This window comes from Equus przewalskii, chromosome 8 (genome assembly GCF_037783145.1).
Source record: "Equus przewalskii isolate Varuska chromosome 8, EquPr2, whole genome shotgun sequence".
NCBI classification, from domain to species: Eukaryota; Metazoa; Chordata; class Mammalia; order Perissodactyla; family Equidae; genus Equus; species Equus przewalskii.
The window spans coordinates 15,986,292-16,002,879 of record NC_091838.1 but is presented as its reverse complement, the minus strand read 5'-3'; the positions used below and the strand labels follow the sequence as shown (position 1 = coordinate 16,002,879).

Genomic DNA, 16,588 nt, shown 5'->3' with positions numbered 1-16,588 from the left:
ACAGGAAACTATCAAACATTGTATAAATTGCACTGGCAATGATTTAAAAAAAAATGGTGATGACAAAATCAGAATGGAATTGGAACTTTGTGACATTGCTTCTTTAATCCTAATGTTGGAACATGGGATGAAAAATTCCATGAGTTGCCTTTATTCAACCCTGTGCCCTCTTTGCCATGGGGCCACATTCAGTGACTCTTGCCTTGACCGCACCAGTGTGGAACGCTGCAGCCACACTCCCCAGGTCCAGCTGAACCGGTTACTCCATTTTTCCACAAGGAATTAAGAGATAGCCTTGGTCAAAATGCACTCACTATGCATCAATTCCTATCTCGCTCAGCACTGTACCTCTGCCCCAGGAATCCCAGGGGTCAAAATGGCGCATCTGGAGGGGAATGGGACCATCCAGACAGCTCTGCTCCCTAGTCTGGCTGGAACAGGAACACACAGGATGGACTAGCAGTGTTTCCCAATGTGAGTTCTGGGGAACACTGTTTATGAAAAAGATGCCTTTTAAAAAGTCAGATTTCATGGTCAAATAAATTTGGGAAAATCTTCCTCTGGGAGTTCCACAATGCACATCGGCATCTTAAAGGTTATGAAAAGTCTCGCAGCAAAAAACTCTACAATACTTTAACTCAGCAAGTCTCAAATTTATTTGACTATGAAGCTTCTTTCCAATAACACCTTTTAATATTGAAACTTAGTTTGGGAAATGCTTGAGATGAGTCTACGATATAACAGCTATGTGGCTTCAAATCTAGCTAGCTACAAGACAACTCTTGGTTTCCCTGTTCAAGAATTGTTGCTCAAGAAAAGGTCAGTGTAAGAATTAAACTAGAAATGGAATGTTCAGATTTTCTGACAACCAAACTGTACAGTAATCCGTAAATTTTACCTTAATATAAGGAAAACATATATTTTTGAAAACCAAGAGACAGAAAAACATATTTTTAGGTCACAATTACGATGGTCCACAACAGTAGACTCTTTATAAAAATATTTGCTATCATGGACCCTCAACCCAATTCTGTGTCTTTTTATGTGTAAAGTAAAATAGAGAACAAAGCGTGCCCCAAAAATTTCAAGTCAACTTTTCTTTCTACGATAATATAATTTTGCCTGTTAATTTTCAGATAAGTCAAGCTTGCTGAGTTTGAATGTAGACGTGGAGGAGAAGGTGGGAGCCAAAGTCATGGGAGAAGTCATCATAATTCTCCACTTAATTGTTTAAATATATTTTATTAACAAGTTTCGCCTTAGGTAGATATAGTCATTTGACCATCTTCGAAACCACTAAGGAGATATCCAGAATATTATATCATATACTAAAAATTCTCCTAATATCTGATAACTAATGTTCCCACATTTCTAGGCAATTTACCATGAAAAAAGATTTGAGCACTAAGTACTATGGTACATGTATCAAAGTATCTTAAAAATCAGTTTGCCCAGACATAAAACATCTTCTAAAACAAATTCATAGATTTCCTTTCGAACCTCAAGCATCTCCAATAATTTGATCAAAATCTGTTCACATTTATGAAGGGGAAATCCCGATACCATGGAACTGATCTATATTTCAGATAATCATTTTTTGAAATTTAACACTTTGACTCATGCCAACTCATCAAAAGATTCATTCAGATTTAAATTTGAATACCATGGACTATTTCACTCTTTCAACTGAAAACCATCAAAACATAAATATGCAAAGTTCTCCCTTTCCAAAACACAGTGGGTAGAAATGTCACACAGTAACACACTCTGAATCAAAGAGAAAACAAGGACTTCCTCCTCCTAAAACCCGGGCGGGAGGCGGCTGTTAATGAATTAACACTTGGATGTTCGAAGGAACTTCCTCTCCACTCATTGCATTTTAGTCTAGTGGTCACACATGCTCATGTTTTCACGGAGCTCTGAGGCAGTGCCTTACCAGTGTAGATGCTGGCATTGGAAGCTGGAATACCAAACTGTGACTCGATGAACTTGGGAATGAAGGTAATGAAAGCAGTTACAATGGCACTCTCAGCTGTGTATGACAAACTCACAAAAAGGAATGTCAGGTTGCTTAAGATTCTGACAGCTGCTCTTGGTAGGTCTACAAAATGACAAAAATGACAAATGAATGTTAAAAACAAGGGATGGAAAATAAATAAAACGGAATTGTTTTTGAAATGAACTGGAAATAGCCATTCAGCAATATTTGAGGATATTGAACAGAGAATAAAAATAGAAAAACCTGATGACTGATTAGAAACCATCCCCCCCTTATTAAACAGATTTTGGGGGTTTCTTTAAATTAAATTTTCAATGAGGATAAGGACATTTAATAAAGTATCTAAAACATACCCACATATAAATATCCGTACAAGAAATACCCAACCTATGACTCTGGTTTCAAAAACTGCTTAAAATAAATCATTTGCATTTTTATTGATTAAAACAACGCCTTGCTTGTTAAGACCTCAAAGTCTACTAAATGTCTAAAGTACCTGCAATACTGTTCTAAATTACACTTCCCATGTCACCCAACTAGCACTTCCGAGTTGTCATCTCCCCAGCCCAGCATTCTAGATGCCCACAGCAGAGGAAGTGGTCCATGATGCTGGACAGCTCATCTTCCAGCCTCAGTATGAAACAGGAAATTATCACAGCTAAAAGGGCTTAAGGGCCGAGGCCACCACGTCAGACACTCCCAGGTACTTTGGAGGAGAGCCCAGAAATGGGGGCTGAGTATCTGCCCTCTGCCTCTCAAGGAAGAGAGAGAAGTCTCACCCTTGAGTCTAGGCATTTATTTCACAGAATTTGCCATGTAGGTGCAAGTATTTTCATTGCAGCATTGTTTATAATAGCAAAATTTGGGAGGAAAAACCTAAATGTCCATCAATGGGAAAAGTTCAAATTATGGCACAGCCATATAATGAAATACTTTGCAGGAGTTAGAACAGAAATGGAGCTACCTGTACTGGCATAAAAGGAACTCCAAGAAATACTTTTATTAATGAATGAAGTGAATCTCTGCAGAAATATACATATGCATGCATATACATCTGTGGAAACATGTAATATTATATGTTATATATTATACATAATACTTAAGTAAAGAGCAAACAAAGCAAAAAACGTATTTATACAGTCCAATGTATACTTCCAAATACATGTAACACCAAGAAATTCTGTGAATAGGAGTAAGATTGGTAAAGAGACGAATAAAAGGAGATTCTTGTGTATATATTTTTGCATGTTTATACTATGAATTAATTCACATTCACGTAATCTTTATATATCTTCATGGAAAAGCTAAGCTGCGTTATTTTTGACATGTACTGTCATCTCAGTTTTTAGAACAGTTATCTCCTTACTCGGCAACATAATAAAATCATTTCATAAAAATTAAGCAACAACTGTTATTAAAGCGATAATTCATAGCCTTTTTTCAGGAATTTAAAACTTAGGAAGTCAAGACTATTCACTATTATCATTTTAAAGTGTAAATTAATTTGAATGTTCTGTATCTTAACTTAATTGTTTAAAGTTTAAATTAACATTTTAAAAGAAAATTGAGATGCATACTTTTTTTTAACATGGATAAACACACCAGAAACAAATTTAATCAAAGTACTTCATAAAATTACCCGATATTTTCTTATAAACACTGTAAATCAAAATGTCATACCCAAAATTTAAAAATTTAGAAAGTTAAGATTTCTTATCAACATTTAAAGATTCAAATTAAGTTTAGCTGGTATATTAAAAGCCAATGTGTTGATCTAAAACATCTGGTAAAAATATACAATTTTTTTATTCAAGAAGATAACATATGTATCACATGAATATTTTAAAAGATACTAGTTATATAAAACTGGTTTTTCTTTTATACCCATTTGGAATGGTAAAATAGCCTTCTAATTTCAAAGCCAACTAAAAATATATGTGATGTTTCCCTCCTCGCTTTCATTTAAAAAAAAAAAATTCTGCTGTTTTTTAAGAATTCAGCAAAAGTTCAGACTTTCACCAACTTTAACTTAGCTCCTTTCTTTTTTCTTCCCTCCTCCTTCCCCTTTGTTGGGGCTAAACTTTCAGCCTACAAGCCCTGCAGGAGTGGGGGCCAGGTATCCAAGATTACATCTCTGGCTGGTGGGGCTGGGAGTTTGATTACATACAGAGGGAGTGAGCAAATAAGTCAATACATTGAGAATAATGGGAATCGTTTTCTAACTACCAGAGAAGGGAGTTACAGATATGGAAAGGGGACAGTTAGATATAAGATTGGAACTAGAGGTATTGCTATGAATTCATAAGAGAGAGGGATGGTAGATAGATGATAGACAGATACATAGATAGATAGATAGATAGATAGATAGATAGATAGATAGAGATAGATATAAATAGATAGATAAGATAGATGATACCGTGTGTGTGTGTGTGTGTACATAAACCTATTTCCTAACTCTGTCTACTAATGGGGCTTAGAAGTAATGACACCCTGGTAGCAATGAGCCCACCTAGCATCCAGTTCTTAGTTTCTAAATTCCATTTTCCACTAAATGGAAGCAGAGCTTCTTGGAGAAGTTAACTTCAGAGCTGGGGAGAAGAAAATACAAGATAAGCCTGGAAAATCTTGTTGAACAAGGAAGTAAAGAAGTGCTCAAAGGATGATGGGAACATGTCAGGCCACACAAGACCACTTCAAGGATTCTCAATGGCCAAATCCGGAACGATTTGAGCTCAGTGAATGCTAAAAGTGCTAAGTGAAAGTGCAACAGGAAGAAGATACGGTCATTCCTCATTATTCACAGATTCAGTATTTGCAAATTAGCCAACTCTCTAAAATTTATTTGTAAGCTTAAAATCAACACTAGCCGCAGGTGGTCATTTGAGGACATGCACAGAGTGGCAAAAAAATGTGAGTTGCCACATTCACACATTCTTGGCTGAGATCGCACAAGGTGACACTCTGACTTTGGTTTCAGCTCTCACACTGTAAACAAGCGTCCTTTTCACAATATATTGCCACATTTTTCGCATTTCTGTGCTTTTGCTGATTTCATTGTTTAAAACGGTCTATCCCCGCTGTCCCCCAGCATAGTGTTGAAATGCTGTTTAGCGTTCCTAAGTGCAAGAGGCTGTGATGTGCCTTAGGGAGAAAATACGTGTCTTAGAGGAGTTATAGTGCTGCTGGCCATGGGTTCCATGCTAACGAATCAACAACATCTATGAAATAAGATGTCTTTGAACAGAAACATACATAAAACAAGGTTATTATTAATGGGATGACCATTACATTGTGACAGGAACCCAACCCTGTACTTTCCCTAGAGCAATGCTTCCGTATTTGCTATTCAGTGTTCATGGTGATGTTACAGAACACAACCTCTGCAAATAGCGAGAATCGACTGTATTTACCTAGTCTCACAGTATTTCCCCACAAAGTACTTACAAATTATTTATTAATTTATGATTGCCGTATACTTATTAACGTTAGAGTGGAGAAACCTGGCAGATACTATCTTATCCAAGAGATAAAAGTTCACCTAACTGGTAAGAGGGCAAATTAACATAGCGCAGCTTCTGCTACGAGGCACTGAGCACAGCATCTTTTCGGTGGTCTGTCTAAGAAAGTGCAAAATCAGGAGGTGACACTGTCAAACCCAAATTGAGGGACATTCTATCAAGTTACTGGCTTGTACTTTTTTAAAAGATCCAGGTCACAAAAGACAAGGAAAGATGAGGAAATGATTCAGATTGAAGGAGACTAAAAGACACGACAACTAAATGCAACATGTGATCCTAGATTCGATCTTGGACATCAAGGGCACTGTTGGGATAATCGGCAAAACTTGAACGGGGACTGCGGTCTAAATGGCAGCCCTGAATTAATACCAACTTCCTGATTTTGATGGCTGCCCTGCGGTCGCGTAGGAGAGTGTCCTCGTACTCAGGAAACACACACGGAAATATTAGGGGGCAACAGAGCATCACGTCTGCGACTTCTCAGATGGGTCAGCAACCTTAACAATTGGAGAAGTGGGGCGCAGGGTACACAAGAGCTCTGTGTGCTATTTCTGTGGCATTTATATAAATTCAAAATGATTTCAAAAACACAAAGTTTAAAATTAAGTTAGCAAAGAAGTTGCTAAATCCATAAACTTGCAGCCAAATACCTAATTTTTATGCTGCAGAACGTATCTTAGCTAAGTTTCTTGGTGTCATTTATAACTAAGTCATTGCAAAATCAAAGATGCAGTAAAAAGCATGATGAAGGATAGATTATGAAATAATGATAGTGATTACATTTGTTGATCGTTTAATGCTAAGAAATCTTACAAATTCAATAATTAGGGCAGGCTGACATTAAAACCAGAAATGCCTTAAACAGTAGTAAAGTAGGAATAAAATTCAATACAAAGTACCAACATTCAAGAGAATGTAATATAAGTTGGACTATACTTAGAAATCACTGTTTTAAAAAAGTGTTCCTATCACTGGCAGATCCCTTGCTCTTCCCACGTGCACATCAATGGCAGTGCAGGTGTCCCCACCCATCCATCACGTGCACCTGGACCAGGTGTTAAATTGGGCTTCAGTCACAACAAGGTTATGCTGCAATAAATCTGATGTGGCCACTCCCCATGACCTTGCAAACCTTTAGTCAAAGTTTCAGAAAATCGGAGATGTGTGACGTGGCTGGATTCTCGTGGAAGCTGAGAAGGGATGGTGTATTTATAAGAGACTGAATCAGTCTCAGCGAAGCCAGAGACCATAACTTATTGTTCTCCAAAGTCTCATAGCTCACAGCATAATATGAGGCTGTAGGTATTGGTATGTTTGTAATTTTTTGACCATCAGGCAGACGTGCTCCAGCATGTGTGAACACATTATGCCCATTCATAAAATGTCTACAACTCCAAGTATGTTTAGAGTAAGGCGTTTGGAGGAGTAAAGCTTCAAATGGGCCTGGGTTTCATAGAACCTGGAAGATGCAGTTGTCTTTTCAAGTGGACAGAGGGAGGAACTCGCTGGGAATGCATCTAGTTTGGTGAGAAACGGATCCCATTCTGGAGATGGGTCTACTAGGGTCTGCCATGTGGGAAGACCCCTCTTCGGTGCCTCCTTATGCTGAAGCTGCAGGGTTTTTACCATGGGACCTGACATCACAAAATGAGCTGAGTCCTGTGATTGGCCCCCACAAGCTCCCTACCAAGTCTTTCTTTTCTCTGTACTGTTTACTGTGTTCCGCACAAGTCTGCTCGGTAAATGTCAAACTCAACCACCAGTCTCAAGATTAACCCCCCTCCTGTGGGGAGCTGGCACAGCCCCCAGACAGACCAAGGGGCTGCTCCTCCGTGCTCCCATGGCATGTCGTTCATCCCGCTGCTCCTCAATTCTTCCAGAGCGGCGTGTGTTTACCTGTCTGTTTCCTTTAAGAGAGTGTAAGTGCTACGAAGGCAGGACTGCGGTATTTCTGTATGTCTCTAGCTCCTAGCATGCATCTAGCACTTAGTAGGCACTCAAAAAATATACTAGGAAGGTATTTATTTATTAACCTTCTTTATTACATCACAGCAATAATTTGTACTAAAACAATATCCATATACTTGTGAGAAAGTGATTTTTCTAATTTCCTCCTGGGGAGGTAAGTATTAAGAAAGCACAAGTCACAAGATGAAGGGTGGTCCATGTCATGGTGGGCTCACTAAAACCACAGGAAAATGTGAAGGACCAAATAGACGATCCTATTTAAAATATGGCTCTTCAAAGCTAAAGAATCCTTAAGGGGTTTAGATAAAATTATAAACTAAAAATTCCATTAAAGAAAAATTAAGATGCTAACAAGAGAAGAAGGAGGAAATATACAATATTTCATTTAGCCAGCAGATCTGGGAAAGAGATATTTGGTATGCATGAATTTTTCAGCTAATGGGCGATTGCCTCTTTACGAAACAAAGCTTTAAAGATTTTTTATTTATTAACTAGAGAATCTGTAGCATAATTTGACATTTTCTTCAAGATTCAAAATCATAATTATGAGTAGTTTGTTTTAGCATATTTTTAACCTTCCATTTATTTTCTAATTTTTTTTCTGATTGCAAAAACATTCATTCCCCATGTGATGTGTTGTTTGTTTGTTTTTACCTACTGACATTCTGCTTTCACATCAGCTTTTCTCTGTTATGCTCTTCTGAAAAGCCCTTCTACAAGGAGACTTAAGGTTCCAATTTTGCACTTTTGACATTTTTTTTTAATTTATTTAAATGGGGGGTGGGATGAGGAGTGTCTTTGTTTTATTATTATGTAAAATAGGTGAATTATCAGTAAATGAAGCTGTTGACTAAATTTTATTACCTGGAAACTTACATTTGTACTCAGGTCTAAATTATAAACATTAAATACCAACCAAACACACTGACCCCTCTTAAAACTCTTCATAATTTTTCTGACATAGATATTTTTGGACATAATGTCTCTTCTTGTGGGGGAAAAAAAAGATTTATCTGAAGTTGAGCAGCCCATTCAGTTTATTTCCCTTATGTCTAAATTCAAGTAAAGTAAATACCTTTTTAAAAATAATTTATTGCCGTGAAATTCACATAACATAAAATTAATTATTTTAAAGAGAATACTTCAGTGGCATTTAGTACATTCAGAATGTTCTGCACCCACCACCTCTATCTAGTTTCAAAATATACTTTTTTGTTATAAAAAAATGTATGCATTTACTTTCAGGAATGAGGTTGGAATTCACTTTTATTTTATTCTTTGTATTTTTACGTACTTCCCACATTTTCTACCATGAACATGTATTACTTTTAAAATCAAAAAAAAAAACACTGCTATTTTGAAAGGATACAGCAATGTGTCATTCTCCAAGAGACATCTTCCCTGACTCTGCCGGCTAACTTAGGAATTCCTTCCTCCTCTTCCTTCAACCTTCCTTAGAATAAACATATGTCCATTTTAAGACAATGTATTTTATTACGTCTATTTTCCTTTCTGCCTCCCTTTAAGGGCAAGGACTACAGCTTTTTATATATATATAAATATATATATATTTTTTTCTGAGTTCTTCATCCTGTAGTAGTTGCTCAATAAAGATATTTGTGAAAGAGGAAAAGAAACAAAGAAAGAAAGAGAAATCTTCTTGAGATAGTTGTTGGCAGCCATCTATTTCAATAATTACAGTGATATTTGGGAACCAGCCTAACCCTTTCCTAAAAGTATTAGAGAATGCCAATTTCTTAGATAAAAGTAAAATTTGAGGGAAGTGTAAATCGAACGAGCAGATAAGGACATCTTAAACGGACTAAAGTCAAACAAGGGATAGAATTCACACTGGGCAAAGACAAAGAGACCAAGAGTAAAAATGGAAACAACCAGAGTAGGGTGTCATTGTTATATAAAAGATTGGGCTTTTATTGCTAAGTTATAAAAGAACATGATACATGCCAAATACAGGGTGCTTTTCAAAGCACATGGGCAGGACCCAAGGCCTTGGCCTCAAGAGCTCAGGAAAGGCCTCTGGAGGGTCGGGAGAGGGAAGGTGGTGGAAAGACAGGTGGTGGCAACACCACACGATAATTATAGTTCAATCAAGCCAGCTGAGTATGCTGTGGCTGTAACACATAAACTTTTATAGTAATCACGTTTTTTAGTTTTCTGTATTTTTTATAATGTTTTGACATCTGAAAAAGCTTGCTGGCTGGGGAGAGACTGGACTACCAGTTCTTAGAGATAGCGATGACTCAGCTGGGAGCACATCTTTTACACACAAATCAACCCAACCTGAGACTATAGCCCCAACCACCTCTTACCTAATTCTCACACACCAAGCCAGGATTTCCCCTGCCCTACAACACCCAGGGCCAGGTACCAGACCACTAGAGACCACCCCTACAGCCCAGAGCCCGCTGGAATTATTGAGACTAGCCAGTCGTAAACGTGGACTCTGCCCTGCCTTGCCTTTTTCATGGAAACCCCAACAGAAGCTCTGGCCTTGGCTTTCCCCTCGCTCCTGTCTTTTATTTCCTGACCAAGACCTGGTGCTTCCCCTGTGGCCCTGTGTGGCATGGTGTGCCCCCTTCTCTTGGGAAATACAAGCAATAAATTCTTCTTTCACTGGCATTGGCCTCCTCATGTCATCACTCAGTCACCTCCATAAATTACAATCCTGTGTGTGCAAATTATATAACAGCTTCCTTTAATACCTCTCCATAAAATTCCTTGATTTCCTTCCTTTATAAGTACTTAGCATAAATATTTAATTTTTCTTTAATCTTATCATTTGTATACTTTGAAGCCTTCCGGTGCATCAAAAAGCTGGTGGGAAGATATCATCATCACGCAGTGAAAACCTCACTAACTTCCTTTATGGCCTGTGAGTCTTACATCATCCTGTGTATCTCCTGGGCATGCAGCACATACGCCTTTTCCATGCCTATTACGCAGGAGCATCAAACTACTTTTAGTCACGTCTTTCTGTAAAAGCAAAACCAAAGTTGCTCTTCCTACATAGGACTAAGCGCTCCATTTCCTGCTCATTTTCTTTGAAACTAGTGATCTCCTGGGTTCTCCAATCCCAAATCCCCCTTAAAGTACTCCAATTTCTCCCTCCCCTCCATAACACACTGGCAAACAGCCTTCCCTGTTTGCCAGTAATAGAGCAGAAGGAATTGGATGGCCGTGGCACACTACAGTCACCTCTGGGCCAGCACAGGGAGCTCTCGAGCCACTGACCTGCACTCAGAGAAATGGTGGTGGTTGGGGCCCAAAATACATCATTGGTACATACTGGCCACTTGCTTGTTTAAATCGGGCATCAAGGAGTATTTTTATGTGTCATTCTAAGTAGATACTACTCTGATGAGTAGCCCCACAGTTAATTTGCACTGAGTATAAAGAAAGTACTTTCCTTTTTAGGAATTCTTTTCCAGGTCTATCACTGTTCACCTTTTACCTCATAAGCTGTAGGTCCAAATCTAAAGGTTTGGCTCACCATGAGAAAACATACATATAGCAAAATAAGGGTAAAAGAGAAACGAAACAAAGAATTAGAAATAGAGAAGACGTAAATAGAGCAGAACATCAAAACCAGAGAAAAGAATTAAATAGTATGTAGGACCCTGCCCGGACTTCAGATTTGACCCTTAGTCTCCTGGCCACCAAAGCAAAAAGTTGTATAGTCATCATTAGCAGAGATGTTCTAATTTCTTCACAGAAAAAAAGCTTTTCCTAACTATGTTCGAGAGCAGTGGTTCTCACGGTGTGGTCCCCGGACCATCAGCATCAGTATCACCCAGGAACTTGTTAAAAATGCAGGTTCTCAGGCCACACCCCAGACCTCCTGAATCAGACACCCTGGGCCGGGGCCCAGCCATCTGGGTTTAAGAAGCCCTCGTGGTGTCTCTAATGTAGACTACCTTTGAGAACTGCCATTCTCAAGAAGTGGGGTCGATATAAAGGGCACTGAGCAAGGATGCGCCTATGGCAAATACGGGGAATTCAAGCAACAGATTTCAATGAAAGCTGCAAAGATAAAACTAAGGTCCAATTCAGCAAAGGCAGCCTGCATGGGGGCTAAGACAGCACAGCCCAGGCACGTGGCTTCTGGTGATCCCTCTTTGCTGAATTAGGACTGGCACTAACAGATCCATACTATACTCGTTTTAAAACACCTAGCAAAGGGCCACATGCAACAGTTCTGATGTTCTCGGGCAGCTCAAATTCAGAATTTAGTCGTTCTGTCCCTCTCAACTAGTTCCTCTCCCCATTGTCTGAGGTTGAAACCCTGCAACCATCTTTGGTACCTCCCTCCCTACCCTTCTCATATCAGATGCCACATCCTATAGACACAGTCTTTTCCTCCCCTCCTCATTATTCAATAACTCATTCGTCAAACATTTACTGAGTATCTACTAGGTGGTGTAAATGCAGCAGGGAACATGATGGACAAAAAAATTCTTACCCTCATGGAGTTTACTTTCCCATCGAGGAGAAAATAAATAAGTAAAATATATAGAATGTTCCATAGGGATGAGTGCTAAGGAGAAAAATTGAGGAGGGAAGGAAATAAGAAGCTTTGGAGAGGAGGGTGGAGATTTGTGAATAGGGTGGCCAAGAAAGGCCTCACCGAAAAGGGACCATTTGATGGACATCCTGAAGGAAGTGAGGGGATCTGAGGGAGAGCATTCTTAGCACAGGGATGGCAAGTGCAAAGGCCCGGAGGTGAGAGTATGCCTGGTATATTTGAGGACCAGTGAAGAGACCAATGTGGTTGAAGCAGAATGCAAGAAGGAGATGGGATCCAAGAGGTAACCACGGGTTAGAGGGCATTTTCTGTGAGTGAGAGGGGAGACCATAGAAGCTTTGAGCAGAAGAGTGGGATTTTAACAGGATCCTTCTGGCTGCTGAGTTGAAAGCAACTGAAAGGGAGCAAGGATAGAAGTAGGGAGACCAGATTAGCGGGTTACTGTCCTTTCCTTCTCCGCTAGTCAAAACCATCACCTCGTACTTGGGTTCTGTCCAGAGCTTTCTACCTGGGGCCCCTCCCTCCATTCCACTCCTTTCCCTCCCTAATCTACCTAATGGAGTGCTGCCAAATGTCTGCTCAAACCTCCCCCCGCCCACGAGGAACGAATCAGTGACAGCTAGAGCTCAAGCTCTCCACTCACAATATGGCCCCACCCTGTCTTCCCACCCATCTCTCTCCTGCCACACGTCTGCAACTCACAACCACAGCACACTTGTTCAGCATTTTCAAATACATCGACACAGTCTGACCTTCTTGTCTTTGCTCTCTCTCACTAGAATACTCCCACCACCTCAGCTCCACCTCCGGAAATTCTCCCAGTCTTCCAAGGTTCATCTCAGTCCTGCCTCCTCCGTGAAACCTTTCCTGACCCCTCCACTAGATGGTCCCTCACTGGCCTTTGAATCTCACACCAGTGTGCCTATCATCCTTTACGGTCTGTATTTTATTTCCATCTGTACTTGTCCTGTCTCCCTCAGTGGACTATATGCCCTCTGAGGGCAAACCATGGATCACTCATCTTCGTATCTGCTGCATCATGGATACAGCAGCTTCTGTAGAGTTAGTCATTGAATTAAATGATGACAACATAATCCTTGACTGATCAATATTCTCTACCTTTCAGTGACCTCTCCAAATCGGTTCATCCCCTCAGAGTAACTATTTTATTTAGTTAGGGTTATAAACATATTTCATTCTAACAGACAAAAACCTAGCGGAAAAAAATCTGTTATATTTTATGCTAATTAGTAATGACAAGTAATTAAGCTTAAAAGATTAAAAGTGGGGGCTGGCCCGGTGGGGCAGTGGTTAGTTCGTGTGCTCTGCTTGGGCGGCCCAGGGTTGGCCAGTTCGGATCCCAGGCGCGGAACTACACACCGGTAATCAAGCCATGATGTGGCAGGCATCCCAGGTATAAAATAGAGGAATACGGGCACAGATGTCAGCTCAGGACCTATCTTCCTCAAAAAAAAAAAAGATTAGAAGTCGACAGAAAAATAAAATTTTTCTTATGATTAACTGCCACCAAATGTTTTCTATTAGGGAAGATACCCAGTTAAATTTGGAAGATTTAAAAATGCCGGACCTCAAACCTCAGGAAAATTGATCCACTTAAATATTTTAAGTGTTTATTTTTTTGGTAAGATTTTGATGCAATCAATGCTAAGCTCTTTGTGGAAAGGTGAAGCAGACACACTAAAATTCTACTTTCTCCTTTGTGGTGTTTTAAAACAGTCTTATTCCTGCATAATTTATAATAAGACTCTAGAAACACTGAGTCAGATTTCCGCAACGTCTATCATTGAAATGTTGAGGCAGACAGTAGAAAGTATGGTACATTTTCTTCTAGTATTCTCTGCAATAGAATTTCCCAAAGGGCACCATCCTGTGTGGCCAAAATCATTTTCTTTTTAAGGAAGTATAAGTTACTAATTTAGCTATCTTTCCACCTCCTCTGTGAAGAAGCTGATATTGGTACCCAAATTTCAAAAAAAAAAGACTAAAAGGAGCCCGGCTCCAAAAAACCAGGACAAGGGAAAAGGAATCTGGGAGTCAAATTCAGATTTAATTCAAAATGAAATCTTAGCAACCATTCTTTAATTCAAGATCTTAATACTGAATCTCAGCTTTGTAATGCAAATTATGTCAACAGTGGAATGATTCCCAGAGATTTAATTTGTCCTTTCGAAAACCAGATTAAATATTAGATGGTCAGTTCCTATAAGTGATAGGTATTCAATACGCTAAAGGAAATCAACACGTACAAGATAAATATGAATTTTAAATATTCTAGTTGAACATTATCCCAATATCATCAACATCATTTGAATCATTTTGAGCAAAACATTTTCACTTTATAATCCCATCAAAACAGGATTCCTTTCTAACAGGAGAAAGTGTCTCTCAAAGTACCAAGCTAGATGCAGAGAAACCAGTACAAGTGGAAATAATCAAATGAACCAGCTCTGTGTCCTAATCAGGAGGTTTCACCACAGAAATGAGATCAGTCATCGTAATCAAGACATAGGATGAAAAAGTTGAGAATTTATCAGAAATATTGACAAGAAAATCAGAATGGAAACAGATTTTATGAACCAATTACCCATCACTGTTAAAAGACTTTTATTCTTTCCTTTAAAAGAAAAGATTCTAACCCATCAGATTGAGCATAGAAAAGATAGAGAAGATCAATCGCTAGCAGTATAAGAAGATATCCAATAAAATAGTCTGTAGATTCAATTTTGAAAAATAATTTTCAAATTCAGGGACGGCTTTTATCACTTTTGAACCTGCGTGCCTCAGTGCGCACCCCCTCGGAAGCCAGTTCTGAGACAAGGATTCAAGTCCAAGCAGTTTATTTGGGAGGTTCCAGAAGCGCTGGATGGGGAGTGTGGACACGATGCACGGGAAGAGGCGACAGCCTCAGAGTTGTCTCTCCCTTGAGGTGAGGGAGCTGAAGTGTTTATCAGTGATTGGTTAAGACTGCTTTGTGGGGGTGGGAGGCCAGGGTGTCAATTCCTTGGCACTTGAACCCTGCCTCAAGCAGAAGCCAAGCAGTTTCCCACTCTACGAAGAACACTTTCAGGCAAATGATATAGGCCGTGGCCATTGGCAGGCCTCCACCAGGAAGACGGTAAGGTCCCAGAGTACGGATGGGGCATCGACAGCATTATCTACCCTGCATCCTCCAAAACAACTCCGCTCCCATTAACAGTTGCGTCCACTGCTGGTATCTGATATTAATCTTCCCTCTCTCTTTTCTCTACTATCCAACAGGAGCATATATTTCACATTCAAGCCATCTCCCCCTAAACTAAAAAAGACACAATTTTAGCTTACCCATGCCTTTATTTCTCCCCTTGAGTCTACTTTATACTCTCTATAAATTAAGACTTTAAGTCTATTCCTGTGTTGTAAATTCGTTAATATCAACCTTGCTCTCGACTGAGCTGGAAAAAAAAAAAAAAATCACTCCTTTGGTAATAGCCGTAAAGGTCCATAATACATCCATGAAAAATGATGGGCCAGTCCACGTGGTAAGAGCTCAGGCCATGTTAGCATGCAGAGAATCCTTTATGTTATGACAGCAGAAGAAGTAATTTTGGCAGTTCCAAAAGTACACATTGACACAAAATAATGGGGGGTGGGGAGAGAGCAAAATCTAAAACTTAACTGGGAAGATGCATTTCCAGTGAAATGTCACTTCATTTGCTTTGAATAAATATAGTCTTCAAAAACAGTCCACTCTAACCACCGTTGTTCTTAAGCTGCAGGGAGAGTGCTATAAAATATTAGCATCTTCCTTCTAGACTGAAAGGTGTCTCTTTGGCTGGACTGTGTTTATGGTCAAAGTGAGAGGATGGTGTGCCGAGGTAAATTTTACCTAAAACAATCTTGACTGATGTAGGCACTTGAGAAATACTATGCTTCATAATTAAAAAAAAAAAAACTCAATTCAAGGAATTCAGGAAATAGGCAGAAACGAGTGGGAGTGTAATACAGATTTCTTGGGTTAAAGGGATTTATTGCCGCTCAACAGATATATGGAAAACTGAACAAAGATTGCCCGGTGAAGATTAATTTAAATGGTTTAGGTTTGAGATTGCCTAATCTAGCTGTAATAAAGTCATTATTTTTAAGAGAACTAAAGATGAAAAAATGAGCAGTACACATCACTGAAACTTTCTGGATACTCTATACTAGTTTGGAGGCCCATTCCGGGCTGCCCTTCTCTGTAGTAACTCACAAGCATTTGCCAGGCCACTGATGAATGACGTCCCTTTCTAGAGTAGGTTTAAATTTATGTAAGGATCAGGCCACACTACCAAACCCACCGTTTCTCTGAAACAAACCATCCATTATACAATGCAAGAAGTAAGTTAAAAACAAGACATCTCTAATTACAGTAAATGACATACATATATAAATGTCTTTATCTTTAGAATCCACATCAGTGCTTCTCAAGCTATTTATAAGGAAAGGCCATTTTTTTTTATTATTTTTATCAGTCTATCATGTACCTCTACTTTTGCAAAACGCATTAAAGATCAATTATTA

At 39.1% G+C, this 16,588-nt stretch overlaps 1 protein-coding gene across 2 annotated transcripts in view; it reads right to left on the bottom strand.

Annotated features, from left to right (window-relative positions):
* SLCO5A1 (solute carrier organic anion transporter family member 5A1) overlaps positions 1 to 16,588 on the bottom strand; it is a 131,019-nt gene that overhangs the window by 56,890 nt on the left and 57,541 nt on the right. The window contains exon 5 of one of the 2 annotated variants that reach the window (XM_008514553.2): positions 1,937 to 2,101. The exons of the other annotated variant lie outside the window; for it this stretch is intronic. Within the exon in view, the coding sequence (XP_008512775.2) occupies positions 1,937 to 2,101 (165 nt within the window). The remainder of the gene's footprint in view (positions 1 to 1,936; positions 2,102 to 16,588) is intronic. 2 annotated transcript variants of the gene reach the window in all.